The sequence below is a fragment of the Ornithorhynchus anatinus genome, chromosome 7 (assembly GCF_004115215.2).
Source record: "Ornithorhynchus anatinus isolate Pmale09 chromosome 7, mOrnAna1.pri.v4, whole genome shotgun sequence".
In the NCBI taxonomy this organism is placed as follows: Eukaryota; Metazoa; Chordata; class Mammalia; order Monotremata; family Ornithorhynchidae; genus Ornithorhynchus; species Ornithorhynchus anatinus.
The window spans coordinates 41,900,206-41,921,403 of NC_041734.1; the positions used below are offsets into that span (position 1 = coordinate 41,900,206).

At 48.3% G+C, this 21,198-nt stretch overlaps 1 protein-coding gene across 1 annotated transcript in view; it reads right to left on the reverse strand.

The window, feature by feature from the left end:
- Positions 1-11,915, reverse strand: part of PFKL (phosphofructokinase, liver type) — a 55,702-nt gene extending 43,787 nt beyond the window's left edge. The window contains 1 exon segment of the mRNA XM_029069256.2: positions 11,799-11,915. Within this exon segment, the coding sequence (XP_028925089.1) occupies positions 11,799-11,889 (91 nt within the window). The 5' untranslated portion in view covers positions 11,890-11,915.
- Between the last annotated feature and the right edge of the window lie 9,283 nt (positions 11,916-21,198).

Sequence of the window (21,198 nt, forward strand, 5' to 3'; positions counted from 1 at the left end):
GTTTACTAACAGGATATTTTGTTAACTGCGGCTAGAACAGTCACTAGCATGAAACGCTAGTTCGGCCGGACCTGGGAACATCAATGTGTCCCACTTCCCATAATTCCCAAACTGCAGCCCACAAAGGAACTAAGGTTATTCTTGCCAACACCACGGGACCACAGCACAAATTAAAATAATACTAAAGGAAAACAAACTGTCTATTCCTTTCTGATTCAAACATTGGAGAGCAGCAATTATCTGCTTCATTCAAGCAGTGACGATAAGGCGCTCAAGTAAACCCGATGCCTGTCTGACAACCTGGATTCTTCTGATGCAAAGCATCCTTCACAACGGAAAATTCTTGCAAAATCCTTCTTCCTCCCCTTTCCAGGACACCTATTCCCTTCCACCCTGGATCTGGGAATTTTTTTCCCCTTTCTTCCCCGCTCCTGCTACCTGACCAGAGAATTATCTGGCACCACCATCACCGGCCTACTTTGATAGCCCCTCTTCTCCCCGACACCTTCCCCTTTCCAGTCCTCCAGAAGACATCCAGAGGAGGTGGGGTGACCCCATGTCTCTCTCCCTTTCTGCTGTCTGTCACTGAGTGCTGTGTCAATACTCCGTGATTGACTGCCTCCGAATATATGTGCCTGCCTGTGTCTGCCTGACTGATTCGATCAGCATCAGCGGTATTTATTCAATGGTTACTGTGTTCACAGCAATATTTTACCTGCTGTCTGTACACTTCCCTTCATCCCTGACCTCTTCCTAACCCAGTCACTGCTCCCGCTCAGTGTCACCGAGACTAGGTTCACTGCAGGCAATACTGTGCCCCTTCCCAAGAGGGCCTCACCTTTTTTTTTAATGGGCCATTCCCCCATTCCCCCGGTTTGGAAAGACAGTTGGAGGAGTTAGCCTGCGTCTCATGAATGCTGCATTTGCTCCATCCCACCCCCAACATTCATTCATTCAATTGTATCTACTGAGCGCTTACTGTGTGCAGAGCACTGTACTAAGCAGTTGGAAAGTAAAATTCAGCAACAGAGAGAGACGATCCCTACCCAACAACGAGCACCATCCCTCACCTTTTGTTCCTTTGAAGCTCACATCATCCAACTGTACCTGTTGCGGTCATTTACCGCACCCCTTCCGGCCTTTCTCATCCTCCTTCCCTCCTCCTCCTCCCCTCCACTGATTTTTGAGGACTTCCACATCCTCCTGGATGTTCCCGATGACATCCTACCCACCCGCCTGCTCTTACTCCTCAACTCCGCAGAACTCCGGCCTCCATCCCACCTCATCCACTCACCAACCCTACCCCAACTGGACCTCATCATCACTAGTCATCGTGCCACTTCTAACCATACCGAGTCCGAAATCCCACACTCTGACTCCAGCCTCCTCTCCTGCCTTCTTCCCCTGCCAAAAAAAAAAGTTATCTCCCTCAAGAGACCTCTGATCTCTAGACCCCTTCCACTTATCCCAGGCCCTTGTCTTGCTGCACATATCCACGCCTCAACTTTGCCCTTTCCACCGAACTCCAGCAGTTTAACTCCCTCCTCCTCTCCCTCACCACTGATGACCTCGCGCCAACTACTTTTCATATAAAACTGAAACTATCAGGCGTGAACCCCTCAAAATCTCCCCCATACCTTCCACTCCTACTTCTACACTCTCATCCTCCTTGGCCGTCTATCAAAACCTGTGCCTCCAAGCCTATCCCTCTCATCTTACAAACACATCTGTCCCCACTCTTCTTCGCTCCATGGCATCTTCTTCATCTTCTTCGCTGCCATCTTCAACCATCCACTGCCTGATGGCTTTCCCCTCTGCTTTCAAACACACTCACACCTCCCCTACATCTCACTGTACCATCTAGCTATAACCCCACCTCCCTTCCCCTTTTATTGTCCAAACCTCTAGAGTGGGTTTTATACACCCACTGTCTTTAATCCATCACCTCTAATTTCCTTTTTGTGCCACCCGACCATCTGGTTTCCACCCTTTTCACTCCGCTGAGACCATTCTCTCAAGTCACCAGTGCCCTCCTTCTTGCCTAATCTAAAAGACTCCATTCTGTCCTAATCCTTTTCCATTTCTCTTCTTTCAAAACTGCAGGCCTCGTTCTGTAAACACTATGTAAACTTGGCTTTTCGGACACAATTTTCTCCTACTTCTGTTTACTTCTCAAGTGATTCTTTTCGGTCTCTTTTGCCAGCTCTTCTTCTGCTTCCCATCCCCTAACGATGGATGTTCTTCAAGGGTCTGACCCTGGGTCTTCTTCTCTTCTCAATCTACGCTCTTCCCTTAGGGACATCATCCATTCTCATGGTGGGTGGCTTCAACTACCACCTCTATAATGATTTCTCCACAATTTACCTCACTACCCCTGACCTCTCTCCTGCTTTTAAATCTCTCGAATCTCTACACAGATGTCACCCTGGCACCTCAGCTTCACCCCGTCCTAAACTGAACTCCTCATCTCCTCCATCAGTTGATCATGCCACCAATCTCCTCCATCTTTCAAGCCTACAACCCTGACATTATCTGTGACTCCACCATTTTAACCCGAGTATTCAATCTGTTGCCAAGTCCTGTCAGTTCTTTCCCCACAGCATTTCCAAGATTTGCCCCTTCCTCTCCATCCAAACAGTCGCCACCTTTGTCAGAGAAACAGCGTGCCTTAATAGAAAGAGCACAGGCTTGGGAGTCAGAGTACATGGGTTCTAATCCCGGCTCTGCCACTTCTCTGCTGTGGGACCTCGGGCAAGCTGCTTAACTTCTCTGTGCCTCAGTTACCTCATCTGGAAAATGGAGATTAAGACTGTGAGCCCCATGTGGGACAACCTGATTACCTTGTATCTATCCCAGTGCTTAGACAGTGCTTGGCACATAGTATGCGCTTAACAAATGCCATGATTATTATTATTCTTCTTCAGGCACTTGTAATATTCTGGCTTGACTACTGCATCAAGTCTCCTCACTGAACACCCTGCCTCTAGCCTCTCCCTTCCCAACGATATACTCTGCTGCCTGGATCATTTTTTAAAAAAATCTTTCTGCACACATCTCCCCACCTTTAAAAAACCTCCATGGGTTACCCAATCCTTTCCTCCTCAAACAAAATCTCCCGATCATTAACTTTACAGCACTCGATCATCCCTTTCCTTCCTGCTTATCCACTCTCTTCTCCCAATATCCCCCAACTCCGCACTCCTTGGTCCTCTCAAGATAAGGCTCGTTCTCATCAGTCCCACCACTTGAACGTCAGGAATCTGAAGAAGCAACATGGCTTAGTGGCAAGGACATGGGCCGAAGAGTCAGAAGTACCTGAGTTCTAATCCCAGCTCTGCCACTCATCTGCTGTGTGATCTTGAGCAAGCCACTTAACTTCCCTGTGCCTCAGTTACCTCACCTGTAAAATGGGAATTAAGACTGTGAACCTCATGTGGGAAACAGACTGTGTCCAACCTAGTTATCTGATATCTACCCGTGGGCTTAGTACAGTGTCTGGCACATAGTAAGTGCTTAACAAATGCCTTAACAAAAATATCCCTTCCCCTTCATATCTGAGAGAACACCAATCTCCCCATCTTCAAAGCACTTTTTCAAAAGTAATGCATAGGTTCTTTTACTAGTTAAAAACTATGTGGATGAGAAAATGGTCATTAATTACGCTATTGAGACCGTTAGTTGAGAAGATCTACACAATATTAGGATGATGACATTTTCCTATTAGAGAAGATGGGAACTAAGAAGATTTAGCACAGTAATAACAACTGTCAAGCAAATATTTCCTCTAGACTCTAGAGAAAGTGAAGTTCTGTACTCTGAACACTCAAAGTAATAAAGCAGGTGAGCAAAATGGAAGTTTAATGAGAGAAATGCTCATGGGCTTGAAGGTCACCCCAAAGGTCCTTATAAACCCACCCAAACATCATTCAGAGGAGCTAAAATCATCTCTGCTTCTTTGTGCGGAGGTTATACTGAACTGCCAAAGCAATGACGATTTTCATCTTTCCACATTTCCCAGCAACAGCCACCTCTGTTATCATTTTCCCCCTCCTCATCTCACGGTGGATGGCCAAAGGGTAAGATTTTATCCTTTTTCCTGGCTCAATCCAGCAAGTTTTTGGTCAGTGCTCTCAAAGGGGATAGTGAAAGGCTGAAACGAGAGAAGTTAAGGCCAAGATTTTATACATAAACTACGCTGACAGATAAGGTGACCTTCCTGGGCTGCTTACTGATAGATTTTCCAACACTTTTTCCTGATATTGTAGAGCATTTCCAGGATGATTCTACAGCCTGGACAAGCCCAGGTAGGGTTTCTACCAAAACACCGGGGCAGTCCCCTGCCTTGTCCCATTAGCGGGCAGCCTGGGATGGGAACAAGGGAATGAAGAGTGTGTTTGAACCACTGACCCTGGGAGGAGAATGGAAACCAACCTGGAAAAAGAGGTCAATCTAGCTGAACGCAGTCCTCCGCTGTGAGAAACTCAGACTGTTGCATTCTGGCTGCTGGTGAAGACAAGCAATAGGTTCTTGTCTTCATCTGCTCCTACTTTTGCCTTTTTTTTTTTTAAAACCATCCAGCTAAAGGCAAGGGAGCGGAGCAGGGATACGGAAAACTTGGAATGCAGCCCATTCCCTTCAGCAGAGACCCTCATGATAGCGGGAGCTGGGCCAATTAAAGTCTTTGGAGACCCCAGTAATCCCACTTTTCTCCTGCCACTCAACCTCCTTCCCGGTGCGATCCAGGCCCTGGAGACTGAACTTCCAGACCTGCTGAAAGGCTGAAGAGGGAGTGTGTCCTGGAGCCCAATACTTCTTCAAGAACTGTACACAGCTTCTCCCTTTTATATCCTTTCCTTGGATGATTGAGTTTTTAATTAATTCTCATTTTGTCCATCTCCCCTCTCCCCACGCGGTCAATGTCCTGCCTATTCAGCCCATCTAGATTAACCTCCTCTCATCTGTTACTTCAATACCTGGCACTTCGCTTTGCACAGAGTAAGCATTATTTATTAAACTGCGCATTAGGCGTATTTACCGAGGTAGGTGCTTACTATGTGACAAACAAGGTGTTAAGTGCTTCATAAACATCATCGCAGTCATTAGGCCATCCACAGACGAAAGCTTAATACTGGCCACAGCAGGAAAATTCAACAATAGTCCAGAAACACCCTCTATTAAATTGTTTGCCAGCCATGTTTATTGTTAATGCTAATAATAATGGTTCTTGTTAAGCACTTACTACGTGCCAAGCACTGTTCTAAACACTGGGGGAGATACAAATTAACCAGGTTGGGCACAGCGTTTAACAAGTACTATTACCGTGTAGCTAAAAATGCAAGGATTATTTGGGAATAAATTAATCATTTAAAAAAGATGTGCGGGGAGGTGAAATCAAGAAGACTGACTAGAAGCAGCACGGCCAGTGGATAGAGCACGAGTCTGGGAGTCTCTGGGTTCTAACCTCAGCTCTGCCACTTACTTGTCTCTGTCCAAACTGATTATCTTCTACCTACCCAGTGCTTAGTACGGTGTTTGGCACCTTTAAAGTACTTAAATGCCACAAAAAAGGTGAATATGAATCAGCGACATTGATTCCACTGGATATTGCTAACTCTCTCCCGTAACACCTCACTTTTGCTTATGCCACTGAAAAAACTACCAACTTTTAAGGACTGTTCTTGAACAAAACGTAGAAAAATGCCCCAATGAGAAAAGATATTTATTTGGGAGTATTATATTGCCTTGATTCGGGCACCTTGATGGACAGGATGTATTAATTTTGGCAGTTTAAATTCACCTTTGGCAATATTTTATAGCAATTAACAGAGCCGGTTAATAACAATACAGTAGCTTCTGAACTAAATTCACCTTCGGCAATATTTTATAGCAATTGAGAGAGCCGGTTAATAACAGTAGAGTAGCTTCTGTACTGCAGCATATTTCTTTGCCGCTCACTGGGTCAATTTAAGATTTCCTTGGAATGTGCATCACCAAACAAGTATATCTAATGGTAGGAAACTAAGTCCAGGGCCTAAAGCCTCTGGTTAATTTGGAAGAAAAGTCAGATCTACATGGTTTGGTTCATGCATGGGAGCTGTTTTATGTCAATGTTGGTTTAGGTATATTTTTCCACATTCTAGGCTTATCATTCATGCCAAAAAGAGGTAGGAGGAAATATGAATTATGTAGACCATGGATATATCAATGGTATTTATTAAGCAGCGCTTGCAAAGCACCGTACTAAATGCTGGGGAAAGTACAATAAAACAGAGTTCATCCAAGTGCTTAGCACAATGCTCTGCACATAGTAAGCACTCAATAAATACTATTGAATGAATTCAATCGTATTCATTGAGCACTTACCTTTGTGCAATGCACTGTACTAAGCCCTTGGTAGATGTGGTAGACATGTTCCCTGACCACACTGAACTCACAGCCTAGAGGATAGATGACTGAATATATATAATAATAATGATGGCATTTGTTAAGTGCTTACTATGTGCGAAGCACTGTTCTAAACGCTGGGGAGGATACAGAGCGATCAGGTTGTCCCAAGTGGGGCTCACAGTCTTCATCCCCATTTGACAGATGAGGAAATTGACGCACAGAGACGTGAAGTGACTTGCCCAACGTCACACGGCTGACAAGCGGCAGAGCGGGGATTAGAACCCACGACCTCTGACTCCCAAGCCCGGGCTCTTTCCACTGAGCCACGCTGCTTCTCATGTATATATCGATATAAATCTATATTGAAATAGCTATATAGAGAGATATACATATATAGATATCTAGATATATAGATATAGATATATCAGTATATATCAGTATACATATATAGATAGATATATATAAATATATATGTATATAGATATATATCCATATCGATGTAGATATACATATCTCTCTATATATCTACATCGATATAGATATATATATCGATGTAGATATATAGATATACATATACCTATCTCTATATATATCTACATTGATATAAATATATGCAGATATATATCTATATATCTCTATATTTATATATATCACTGGCTGTTAGGGAAAGCACACGTGGGAAGTCAGGTATTCCTTCCTTCTCTTGTGGATGATGACCTGGTTGGTTGATAAACTGTTAATAATAATAATAATAATAATAATAATGGCATTTATTAAGCTCTGTACTAAGTGCTAGGTGCCAGGCACCGTATTAAGCGCCGGGGTGGATACAAGCAGATCAAGTTGGACACCGTCCCTGTCCCACGTGGGGCTCCCGGTCCCAATCCCCATTTTCTAGACGAGGTAACCCAGGCCCAGAGAAGTGAAGTGACTTGGCCGAGGTCACCCAGCGGGACAAGTGGTGGGGCCGGGATTAGAATCCACGACCTCCTGCCTCCCGGGCCCTCACTCTTTCCACTCCGCCAGGCCGCTTCTATAAATCTGTCACTTTCTTTATATTGTTGAGAAGCAGCGTGGCTCAGTGGAAAGAGCCCGGGCTTGGGAGTCAGAGGTCTTGGGTTCGAATCCCGCTTCTGCCACTTGTCAGCTGCGTGACTGTGGGCGAGTCACTTAACTTCTCTGTGCCTCAGTTCCCTCATCTGTCAAATGGGGATTAAGACTGTGAGCCTCACGTGGGACAACCTGATGACCCTGCATCTCCCCCAGCGCTTAGAACAGTGCTCCGCACATAGTAAGCGCTTAAATACCATCATTATTATTATCAGTGGAGTGGTCTGCACACAGTAAGCGCTCAATAAATAGGCTGGGATGAATGAATGAAAAATAAGCTGTGAATTGAAGCGACTGAATGAAGGAAGGGTCCTTGGGCCCGGCTCTGTCAGTCAGTCTGTCCGTCAATGTCAGGGTGTCTATGGGGCGGCCATGAGGCCTCCCCTGGGGAGACGGGCCCGGCGCACCGCCGCCTCCTGGCCTGGAGGGGGCGCAGGCGGGCCGCTCCGCAGCTCGGCGATCCATTCCTCTGGCCTGAACCCGCGGGTCGCCTTCGGGGGCGCGGGGACGAATCGCTCGATCTACAGCTCATGCCTGGGCTCGTGTGGAGCCGCACGTCCGCCCGCGTCACGTGACCAGTCCCCCAGGCCACGTGACCCCCCCCCCAGCACATCTCTCTATAATATGAATAGATAAAGATAGATATAGATAGAAAGATAGATTAGATGAGATAGATTCGTTAGATTAGATAGAGATAGAGAGATAGAGATAGATTAGATGAGATAGAGATAGATAGATAAGATGAGATAGAGACAGATTAGATGAGATAGAGATATAGATTAGATGAGATAGATGAGAGAGATAGATTAGATATAGATAGATAGATAGATAGATAGATAGATAGATAGATAGATAGATAGATAGATAGATAGATAGATAGATAGATAGATTAGATAGATTAGATAGATAGATAGATAGATAGAAAAATTAGATGAGATAGAGACAGATTAGATAGATTAGATAGAGATAGATATAGAGAGAGATTAGATGAGATATAGATTAGATAGATGAGATGAGATAGATGAGATAGAGACTAGATAGACAGATTAGATGAGATAGATATGTATAGAGAGAGAGAGATTAGATGAGATAGATGAGATAGAGAGAGAGAGAGAGAGATGTCATTTCTCTCTTTATTTCTATTAAAGTCTCTCTCCCTTCCTCTAGGCTGTGATCTCACTGTGGGCAGGGAATAGGTCCTTTGTATTGTTCTAGTTTCTTCCCCCCCCAACGCTTAGTACAGTGTTCTGCACCCATGAGGTGCTCAATAAATAGAATTTAATGAATGAATGGGTGGACCTTGTTCCCAGCTCCCCTCCTACCCACTTATGGCACCTCTTACAGGGGCAGCACCAAGGCCCTTTTCTTTCCTTTAATGGTACCTGTTAAGCGCCTACTTTGTTAATAATAATGTTGGTATTTGTTAAGCGCTTACTATGGGCCGAGCACCGTTCTAAGCGCTGGGGGAGATACAGGGTATTCAGGTTGTCCCCCGTGAGGCTCACAGTCTTCATCCCCATTTTACAGACGAGGTAACTGAGGAACCGTGAAGTGACTTGCCCAAAATCACACAGCCGACAGGTGGCGGAGCTGGGATTAGAACCCATGACCTCTGACTCCTAAGCCCGTGCTCTTTCCACCGAGCCACGCTGCTAGGCACTGGACTAAGCGCTGGGGTGGATACGGCGTGGCCTAGTGTTAAAAACAAGGCCCTGGGAGTCAGAGGTCATGGGTTCTAATCTCCCCTCTGCCACTTATCAGCTGTGTGACTTTTGGCAAGTCACTTTTCTGGGCCTCAGTTACCTCCTCTGTAAAATGGGGATTAAGACTGTGAGCCCACGTGGGACAACCTGATTACCTTGTATCTACCCCAGCGCTTAGAACAGTGCTTGGCACATAGGAAGCGCTTAACAAATACCGCCATTATCATTATTCCAACCTGATTACTTGCATCTACCGCAGCGTTTACAACAGTGCTCGGCACATAGCGCTTAACAGCGTGGCTTGGTGGGAAGAGCCCAGGCTTGGGAGTCAGAGGTCATGGGTTCTAATCCCTCTCTGCCGCTTGTCAGCTGTGTGACCATGGGCAAGTCACTTCACTTCTCTGTGCCTCAGTTACCTCATCTGTAAAATGGGGATGAAGACTGTGAGCCCTACTGGGGACAACCTGATTACCTTGTATCTACCCCAGCGCTTAGGACAGTGCTTGGCACATAGGAAGCTCTTAACAAATATCATCATCAATATTATTATTAACAAATACCATTATTCTAATACATGATAATCAGGTTGGACACTGTCCACATCCCACATGGAGCTCACACTCTCAGTCACCATTTTACGTACAGTTGTTGGAACAAGCACAGAGTCATGCGGCAGTTTGCTCAAGGTCACACAGCAGAGGAGCGACAGGAGCAGGATCAGAACCCAGATCCTTCTGCCTCCCAGCCCCGTCCTCTCCCCACCAGGCCACACTGCTTCTCGGGCTTGCAAGGAGCCCAGGAGGCGACAGCAGGCTTCATTCAATCGTATTTATTAAGCAGAGCACTGTACTAAACGCTTGGGAAAGTACAATAATGATAATAATGCTATTTGTTCAGCGCTTACTATGTCCCAGACACTGTCCTAAACGCTGGGGTGGATCGCGTGGCTCAGTGGAAAGAGCCCGGGCTTGGGAGTCAGAGGACGTGGGTTCTAATCCCAGCTCTGCCACTTGTCTGCTGTGTGACCTTGGGCAAGCCTTTAACTTCTCTGGGCCTGTTACCTCTGTAAAATGGGGATTAAGACTGTCAGCCCCACGTGGGACGACCTGATCACCTTGTATCTACCCCAGCGCTTAGAACAGCGCTCGGCACAGAGTAAGCGCTTCATTCATTCATTCGATAGCATTTATCGAGCGCTTACTATGTGCAGAGCTTAAGAAATACCATAATTATTATTATCCAAGCCAATGGGGTTGGACCAGTCCGTGTCACAGGCTCGATGGAGAAGCAGCGTGGCTCAGTGGAAAGAGCACGGGCTTTGGAGTCAGGGCTCATGAGTTCGAATCCCAGCTCTGCCACTTGTCGGCTGTGTGACTGTGGGCGAGTCACTTAACTTCTCCGTGCCTCAGTTCCCTCATCTGTAAAATGGGGATTAAGACTGGGAGCCCCACGTGGGACAACCCGATTCCCCCTATGTCTACCCCAGCGCTTAGAACAGTGCTCGGCACATAGTAAGCGCTTAACAAATACCAACATTATTATTATTATTCCCCATTTTCCAGGGGAGGGAACTGAGGCCCAGAGAAGTGACTGGCCCAAGGTTTCATCCGATCGCATTGACTGAGCGCTTACTGTGTGCAGAGCCCTGCAATAAGCGCTTGGAAAGGACAACGCGGCAGTAAAGAGAGACGATCCCTGCCCGCAACGCACTGAGTCCCAAGAGCAGGGCAGTGGCGGTGTCGGAATTAGAACCCAGGCCCTTCCGACTCCCAGGCCCGGGCTCTATCCACTAGGCCACACCGCTTCAACGTTATAACAGGGAGGGACCATCACTCCCCACACCGAGCGGGAGCGGGTCCAGGTGCCCGGCGAATGATCCTCGTCATGGCATTTGCGAAGCGCTTACTACGTGCCGGCCACCGTGCTGAGCGCTGGGGCGGATCCAGGCAAACGGTGTTGGACACGGTCCCTGTCCCACATGGGGCCGGTCCTGCAGCCCCAAGGTGCAGAGAGGGGGCACCCCACGGCTCCTGACCCCCACACCGTGCCAGGCCCGCCCTGTGCCCACCAGACCTTGCCCCCCCAGCCCTGTTCCACCAGACCGTCCCCCCAGACCTTGCCCCCAGCCAGTGCCAGCCCAGTCCTGTGCCCCCAAACCGTGCCCCCCAGCCCTGGGCCCACCAGACCGTCCCCCCAGACCTTGGTCCCCAAGGCCTGTGCCCCCAGCCAGTGCCAGGCCAGCCCTGTGCCCCCAAACCGTGCCCCCCAGCCCTGGGTCCACCAGACCGTCCCCCCAGACCTTGCCCCCCAGCCAGTGCCAGGCCAGCCCTGTGCCCCCAAACCGTGCCCCCCAGCCCTGCGCCCACCAGACCGTCCCCCCCCGACTCTGCCCTCCCAGGCCGGTGCATCCAGACCGTATCCCCCAGCTCTCTGCCCCCCCAGATCGTCCCCCCCCCAGCCCTGTGCCCCCAGGCCGTGCCAGGCCAGTCCTGCGCCCACCAGACCATCCCCCCCCCAGTCCCGTGCTCCCCAACCGTGCCGGGCCAGTCCTGCGCCCCCAAACCGTGCCCCCCCCCCCCCGTGCATGTGGGCGCTCACCCTGGGCGTCCCCCCCGCTGGTGAGCACGGCGATGGCCTTGCCGGCCCCGGACATCCGCAGCTTCTCCAAGTCCTCCTCCCCCGCCGCCATCCTGCCGGCCTTTCGGGGCCCCGCCTCCCGCCTCCCGCCTCCCGCCCCCTCGCCCCGCCCGGATCCTCCCCCTCACGCTACCTCCGCCCCTGCCCCCGCCCTGCTCTTACCCCTGCCCCTGCCCTCTGCTCTTGCCCCTGCCCTACTCCTGACCCTTCTCCTGCCCCGGCTCTTGCTCCTGCTCCTGTTTCTGCCTCTGCCCTTTCTCCTGCCCCGAGCTCTGCCCCTGCCCCTGTTCCTGCCCTCTGCTCTTGCTCCTGCCCTGCCCCTGACGCTATCCCTGCCCCTGATCTTGCCCTTGCTCCTGCCCCTGTTTCTGCCCTATTCTTGACCCTGCCCTTGCCCCTACCCCTGCCGTGAGCCCTGCACCTGCCCCTGCCCTCTGCTCTTGCCCTTGCCTTGCTCCTACCCCTGTCTCTGCCCTACTCCTGACCCTTCTCGTGCCCCTCCCCTGCCCCTACCTCTGCACCTGCCCCTAACCCTGCCCCTGCCCTTGCTCCTGCTCCTGCTCCTGTTTCTGCCCTATTCTTGACCCTGCCCCTGCCCCTGCCACGAAATCTGCCCCTGCCCTACTCCTGCCCCTGACGCTAACCCTGCCCCTGCTCTTGCCCTTGCTCCTGCCCCTGTTTCTGCCCTATTCTTGACCCTGCCCCTACCTCAGCCCTGCCCCTTTCCTGCCCTTGCCACGACCTCTGCACCTGACCCTGTTCCTGCCCCCTGCTCTTGCCCCGGCCCTTCTCCTGCCCCATCTCTGCCCTACTCCTGCCCCTGCCCCGAGCTCTTGCCCTTGCTCCTGCCCCAGCCCCTGCCACGAGCTCTGTACCTGACCCTGCTCCTGCCCTCTGCTCTTGCCCCTGCCCTTCTCCTACCCCCATCTCTGCCCTACTCCTGACCCTGTTCCTGCCCCTGCCCCTGCTCTTGCCCTTGCTCCTGGCCCTCTCCTACCCCCAACACTACCCCCGCCCCTGCCACGACCTCTGCACCTGCCTCTGCTCCTGCCCCTGTCTCTGCCCTACTCCTGACCCTGCCTCTGCCCCTGACACTAAAATAATAATCAATAAATGATGTTAAGCACTTACTATGTGCAAAGCACTGTTCTAAGCGCTTGGGGGGGAATACAAGGTGTTACTCCCCATTTTCCAGATGAGGTAACTGAGGCCCAGAGAAGTGAAGTGACTTGTCCAAAGTCACACAGCTGGCGAGCGGCAGAGCCGGGATTAGAACCCATGACCTCTGACTCCCAAGCCCGGGCTCTTTCCACTGAGCCACACTGCTTCTCTACCTCTGCCTCTGCCCCCTGCTCTTGCCCCTGCCCTTCTCCTGCCCCTGACTCTGCCCTGCTCCCGATCCTGCTCTTGCCCTTGCTCCTGCCCCTGCCCTCGCCAGGAGCCCGGGGGCACGGGACGGGACCCCCCCAACTCCCCCCCGTGTAGCCGGACTTTCCTCTTTCGGTCATCAGAATAAAAACTGAGGGAGACATCGAGCGATCGATCGTTTTTATTGAGCGCTTATTGGGCGCGGAACACGATACTTACTGAGCGCTCGGGAGAGGCCCTGCAACAGAGTTGGAAACACCCGCTATCCTCCTTGGCTGCCAGCTCTGTTAATAATAACGATTATGGTGTTTGTTAAGTGCTGTGTGCCAGTAAGTGTATATATCTGTAATTTATTTATCTATCTAGTTATTTAGCTAGCTATCTATTTATATTAATGCTTTTCTCCCCCTCTAGACTGTGAGCTCGTTGTGGGCAGGGAATGTGCCTGTTTGTTGTTAAACTATAGTCTCCCAAGCGCTTAGTTCAGTGTTTTATTCACAGTAAGCGCTCATTAAATACGATTGAATGAATAAATGCCAGTCACTGTAATAATAACGATAATAATCATGGTATTAAATGCTTGCTATGTGCCAAGCACTGTTCTAAGAGCTGGGGTAGATTCAAGGTCATCAGGTTGTCCCACGTGGGGCTCACAGTCTTCATCCCCTTTATACAGATGAGGTAGCTGAGGCACAGAGAAGTTAAGTGACTTGGCCAAAGTCACCCAGCTGACAAGTGGAAGAGCTGGATTAGAACCCATGACCTCTGACTCTCAAGACACTAAGCCACGCCGCTTCTCTGTACTAAGCGCTGGGGTGGATACAAGCAAAGCGGGTTGGACGCAGTCCTTATCCAACGTGGGGCTCCCGGTCTCAATCCCCATTTTACAGATGAGGTCACTGAGTCACAGAAATATAGTGACCGGCCCAAGGTCACACGCGTGGCAGAGTGAGATTGGAGGCCTTAAAACCCTCTGACTCCCAGGCCCGTGCTCTATCCACTCTGCCATGCTGCTTCTCGGCTGCAGCGTACTCTCCCAAGCGACTAGCGCAGTGTTGGGCACAATGTTGTGATGCCAGTCTTGTCCGCGGAAATGCTCCTCGGCCATGCCATAGTTCAAAATCCCTCCTGGGAGCGAAGGGAGCGAGCCTCGGAAGCAAATTGCTCCAATTTGTAAATACCGTCATCATCATCATCATTATTATTGTTATTATTATTATTATTATGGTGAGGAGCTCCCACTTAACTCTTCAAAGAGGCATAGGCTGTTAGTAGAATAGAAATGCAAAGATCAAGGGCGGATTTCAGGCCCAAGCACCGTCGAAAACATATCTGAACATTGCAAGCGCTTAGTACAGTGCTCTGCACACCTCAATAAATACGATTGAATGAATTTGTACTGTGTGTGTGTGTGGGTGAGACCTGAGTGGGGAGGCTACACTTTCTTATAAAGCGCGGCTCAGTGGAAAGAGCCCGAGCTTGGGAGTCAGAGGTGACGGGTTCGAATCCCGGCTCTGCCACTTGGCAGCTATGTGACTGTGGGCAAGTCACTTCATTTCTCTGGGCCTCAGTTCCCTCATCTGTCAAATGGGGATTAACTGTGAACCTCACGTGGGACAATCTGATGACCCTGGATCTCCCCCAGCGCTTAGAACAGTGCTCTGCACCTAGTAAGCGCTTAACAAATACCAACATTATTATTATACCGTCTTCTAATGCAGGACTCGCTTTCCACTGACGTTTGCATTCGATCTCCTGCGTGTTTCAAACAAGTCCACACCTGTGATGGGTTTGTAACTGCTGTTTTCCATTCTGGTTTGCCCAGGGCCTGTAAATCCATTATTGGTAACTGGTATTTATCTCTTAGCTTTTATGGCCCCCTCTTTACGACAGAAAACCGTTTGCAGAGATTATGCGGCAGCTCCCGTTTGCAAGGTGTTTGTGAGCATCCAGAAAACTCTCACGCTCCTTGTTTTACCCTTGAATAGACACCATTAGCATAATGGCCCATTCGCCCGGTAAAGAAAAGCAGGCCGGTGTTTTTCAATTAACGCTGTAAAATGAATGATCCTTAAAATGTGTGTGGATAGTAATAATAATAATGCTAATGTTGGTATTTGTTAAGCGCTTACTATGGGCCTAGCACTGTTCTAAGCGCTGGGGGGGGGGGGGGATACAGGGTCATCAGGTGGTCCCACCTGAGGCTCACAGTCTTCATCCCCATTTGACAGATGAGGGAACTGAGGCACTGAGAATGGTAATAATAATGATGGCATTTGTTAAGTGCTTACCATGTGCCAAGCACTGTTCTAAGCGCTGGAGAGGATACTAATAATAATAACGTTGGTATTTGTTAAGCGCTATGTGCCAAGCACTGTTCTAAGCGCTGGGGGTAGATACAGGGTATTTAGGTTGTCCCTCATGAGGCTCACAGTCTTAATGCCCATTTTACAGATGAGGGAACTGAGGCACCGAGAAGTGAAGTGACTTGCGCCTCCTGACTCCTAAGCCCGTGCTCTTTCCACTGAGCCAGGCTGCTTCTCTAGAACTGTCAATGAAAGTCATCTTGTTGAAGAGAATGGAAGCTGCATTCTAAATATAAAGGGGAAGAAGAGATGAGATGAACTGTAAACTAAGCTTATTTTTCCTTTTTTCTTTTTTTTTTTTGACATTCGTTAAGTCACCTCACTTCTCTGTGCCACAGTGACCTCATCTGTAAAATGGGGATGAAGACTGGGAGCCCCACGTGTGACCACCTGATCACCCTGTATCCTCCCCAGCGCTCAGAACAGTGCTTTGCACATAGTGAGCGCTTAACCAATGCCATCATTATTATTATTAACAAGCACTTAAGGCATCAAACTAAGGGCTGGGTAGATACAAGCTAGTCGGATAGGACATACTCCACGTTCCCCATGGGTCACGGTCTTAACTCCTATTTTTACAGATGAGGAAACTCAGGCACAGAGAGAGGTTAAGTGACTTGAGCAAGGTCACACAGCAGCCAAGAGGCCGAGCTGGGATTAAGACTGTGAGCCCCATGTAGGACAGGGACTGTGTCCCACCCATTTTGTGTGTAATTTACCCCAGGACGGTGCCGCGCGCATAGTAAGCGTTTAACAAATATTATTATTAGAACCCAGGTCCTTCTGACTCCGTGGCCCATGCTCTATCTGCTAGACCGCACTGCTTTTCGTTTGCTCTACGTGTTCTTGAATACGTGTGTGTTTATGAGTAAGTGAGCATATAATATCGTTTCCTAAACTCCCAAGGACAGTCCTTTCGAAAGTCCAAAGAGGGAAATATTTCTTGTATTAAAAGACTCTCACCCGTGAAATAAATAAGCGTGTAAAACAGTGCTCTGCACACAGTAAGCGCTCAATAAATGCGATTGAATGAAATATTTATATTTATATCAATAAAATATTATTTAACCAAGTACGTGTATCTGCTTTTTTCTCTCACAATAAAAAGTAAAGGGAAAACACAAACATTTTTGCAAATCGAATTGTTTAATGATGGCAGATTGCTTCTTCCATTTTCTTAGCCTTGTTAAACTTTGTGCTTTGGAGTCCATTAACCTTTCTCTCTCCCCCTTCCTTCAGTTGTAGTACTACTAATAACAGTGGTTTTTGTTAAGCTCCAAGCACTGGGTAGATACAGTAAAATCCGGTCAGACACCTTTCCTGCCCCACTTGAGTCTCACGGTCAAAGAGAGAGGCCGTCCTGGCGCCTTGTCCCTATTTTACAGCTGAGGAAACTGAGGCACAGAGAATTAAGTGGCTTGCCCAAAGTCACACAGGAGGTAAGACACAGAGAGGAGATTAAAGTCCGGGCCTTCTAACTCCCGGCTCTGTGCTCTTTCCACTAAGCCATGCTACTTCTCGTAATATCGGTAATATTGGCGTAGTGCTTACTCTTTGTGAAGCGCCGTGCTAAACGCAAGGGTGACTAGATGGTAAACAGATCAGGCTCTGTCCCCGGACCGTATTAGGCTCACAGACTGAGTAATAATATTAATAATAACAGTAAACTGACAGAGCCCACTCTCAGAAATTCCAGCAAGAGCCTGGATTCATTTATTAAGACAACAGCAAAGTCAGGCGATTTCCCAACAGCTCAGGCTCAGCCCAGAACATTTTGCTTCCCCCTTCATTTTATATTTGCCTCGTTTTTACAAATGGCACATCGCCGGTTATTTTTATGATTCAAATATGCTTTCTAAAACTTTTGATAATTTCTTTTTTAAAAAAAAAACTTTCAAATCATGCCCTGAATATTTGAAGTAAGAATGAAGTCTGGGATTGTGGCAGAGGAACGTCTGGTTACTCAAACAGCGCTCGATGTTCCTCCTTTCTAGTTTGGTTTCTCCCAACAGTGCTTGGCACAGAGTAAATGCTTAATAAGTAGCACAATTATGATTAGCAATATAAGATCAGACGTGTAATCACAGGTATAATCTCTACTTAAACAATATTTTACTTTTTCATTACCTAAAAAACATTCCTGAGGGAACAGTAATTACGATTCCGTACCAACTGGTGACGTGCATGCCAATTAACTAAAATGATAGGTCCTATTATCCTCAATAGCATTGATTGAACCCTTATCGCATGCAGAAGACCGTACAACACCCGTGGGAGAGTACAATAATAATGTTGGTATTTGTTAAGCGCTTACTATGTGCAGAGCACTGTTCTAAGCGCTGGGGTAAGATACAGGGTAATTAGTATGCCCCATGGGAGGCTCACAGTCTTCATCCCCCTTTTACAGATGAGGGAACTGAGGCCCAGAGAAGTGAAGTGACTTGCCCACAGTCCCCCAGCTGACAAGTGGCAGAGGGGGCATTCGAACCCGTGACCTCTGACTCCCAAGCCCGGGCTCTTTCCACTGAGCCGTGCTGCTTCTCTAATACCACGGAGTTGGTAGACACGTTCCCTGTCCACCGTGAGCCACTCAACAAATACTAACTTTTACCTTTTGGATGCATTTTATGGGCCCAAGAGTTAGGTTTTCAGACATGGACTGTGTCCAACCTGAATTGCTTGTATCTACCCCAGAGCTTAGTACAATGCTTGGCACATTTAAGAGCTTAATAAATGCCATAAAAAAAAAACAGAGCTGCTGTGCTAGGGGGAAAAATACTCCCAATTCTAACCTACCAGTCCGCCTCAGCTTCACCCCCGAAAAATGAAAGATCCCGAAACCGTACGTGGGTGCCGTTCACGAAAGGCCTCGCTGAAAAGAAAAATCTGGTCTATGTCCTGTTGGAAGTAGAAACTACCTTTCTTCCTCTTAACCAGTAGTTATTTGAGTAATGATCACCTGGAATGGCGAGGAGTCAGGAAAGGTTCCTGGGGGTGTGTTCATTCTCCCTCAATTATACTCACAATTAAGAATCCAGTCTCCCCATCAGCCTCAGCACCTTCAAACCAAAGGACACAGAGGTATCCGGTGGTAGGGACAACAATCGCCTGTTGTTTCATTAATTTTTCCCACTGCTGCTTGACAAGTATTGTGAGTCTCTTAAAGGATAGTCTCCCTCGTTGAAACTCCGCTATTCGGTGTCTTAAATTAAGTTCATTTTGGATTTGGGACCTGGAAAGGAGCCTTTAATTCTGAACACCCTGGGTGAAAAGTGCACTGTGTCAGTTTTACTACATCAATCGATCAATCCATTTATTTGTGTATTTATCGGGTACATATTCTGTGCAGAGAATAATAGTAGTAATTGTGGCATCTGTTAAGCGCTTACTCCATGCCCGTCACTATTAAGCACTGAGGGGAGGGATGCAATCACACCAGGTTGGACACAGACCCTTGTCCCAGTTTGGGGGGCAAGGTCTTAATCCCCATTTTACAGATGAGGTCACTGAGGCACTGGGCAAGTCAAGGTCACCCAGCAGACAAGGGGCAGAACTGGGATTAGAACCCATGTCCCTCTGACTCCCAGGCCAGACTCTCTGTCCACTGAGCCACGCTGAGAACTGTACTGAGTGCTTGGGAAAGTGCAATACAGTTGAGTTGGTAGGCCTGATCCTTGCCCACAGGGAATTATCTATAAATAGTATTCCGTAAACACTGAGAAGGGTCCCCAGAGATACACCGTCCCATGGTAACGGGCTGCAAACCTAATTCTGACCAGACATCTTGCAATGTGACGACAGGTGACGACAGAGAAACGGGATAAAAGAACGGGGATGGCTTCACGTAAACAGTAACCCCTCCTGGAAAATCCCCCATTAAGCAATAAGGAGTGTCTATAGGTGACCAGAGGGAAACGGGGTAAAAGAACGGGGATGGCTTCACGTAAACAGTTACCCCTTCTGGAAAATCCCCCATTAAGCAATAAGGATTGTCTATAGGTGACGGCAGCGAAACGGCGTAAAAGAACGGGAATGGCTTCACGTAAACAGTAACCCCTCCTGGAAAATCCCCCATTAAGCAATAAGGATTGTCTATAGGTGACGGCAGCGAAACGGCGTAAAAGAACGGGAATGGCTTCACGTAAACAGTAACCCCTCCTGGAAAATCCCCCATTAAGCAATAAGGATTGTCTATAGGTGACCACAGGGAAACGGGGTAAAAGAACGGGGATGGCTTCACGTAAACAGTAACCCCTCCTGGAAAATCCTCCATTAAGCGAAAAGGATTATGATGGTTCTCAGGCAGCCCCGTGGAAGTCACTTCCTGCAGAAATGATTTTTAGCTTGGTAAGTAATCCTGCCCTGTCACTGACCCTTCCTCCTCACCCTCCCTTGCCCCGTCTTCCCTGGCTCCTCCCTCCTGGTTTTCCTGCCCTCCTCTCTCTCCCTGTCTCCCCTATGCCACTCCCTTCCTCTTCCAGCAGCTTTTCCACTATGATAACTTTCAATATTTTTTACAGTTTCTATCGTGGCTACCGCTGCTGCAGGCCACCCCCGGCACTCTCTTCATCTTGCAGTTCCCACCTTGTGCAAAACCGCAGATATGGACTGGACCAGGTGGGATTTGGGGGGACGTAGCAGGTAGTAGTGGCAGAGGGAAGGAAGACCTCAGGGAAATACGTTTTCTTTGCCATGTATTAGGTTTCCTGCTTTAAGGAGATGCAAATTTCATAATAATTATAATAATGATGGTGCTTGTGAAGCGCTATGTGCCAAGCGATGTTCTAAGCACTGGGGTAGATACAAGTTAATCAGGTTGGGTGCGGTCTCTGCCCCACCTGCGGCTCACACTTTTATTCCCCATTTTACAGACGAGGTAAATGAGGCCCAGAGAAGTTCTGTGAGTTGCCCAAGATCACACAGCAGACGTGTGGCAGAGCAGGGATTAGAACCCGGGTCCTCCTGACTCCCAGGCCCGTGCTCTATTCACTAAGCCACATTGCTTCTCTATCACACTGACCCCTAAAAGTGGTAAGGCCCGATAATTGCGACAAAGGGCCATGCGTGGAGGAGTTTTGCTGCCTGGCTCTCTTTCCAGAATTGTCAGAATGGAGAGCTTGTGGTCATAGGAGCTTTTCCTTGATATTGCTCCTGCCTAATTCTGGGCTGACCGCCGAAGACTTTCCCGGACCTTCAGCTGGGGGATCTGTGTCTGGTTTCGGGTTTCAAGTGGCCAGATGGAACTCCTCAAGGTTGGTTTTCTCCTCTTCTTAGACAAAGGTGTTTTTCATCTACCAGGACCTAGGCTGAAAGCTACCCAGCCATTTCCTCCCATACCCCAGGGGTCTGTCCCTAAAAAACATTGTATTCAGAAGAAATTTCAGCACCTGCATGGTGACAGACCCTGATTGCAGGTGCAAAACTGCTTCTTCTGACACTGCATCACCACTGAGTCCCGACAGATGTGCACCGTTGGAAGATTTTTCCTTAATTCTGCAAAGCCATTCATTCCAAAACACTTAATGAAACCATGTCATGCTTGAACTGGCTGTACCTCTGTAACTGTATTGGTGATAATAATAATAATAATAACTGTGGTATTTAAGTGCCTGCTTTATGTCAGGTAC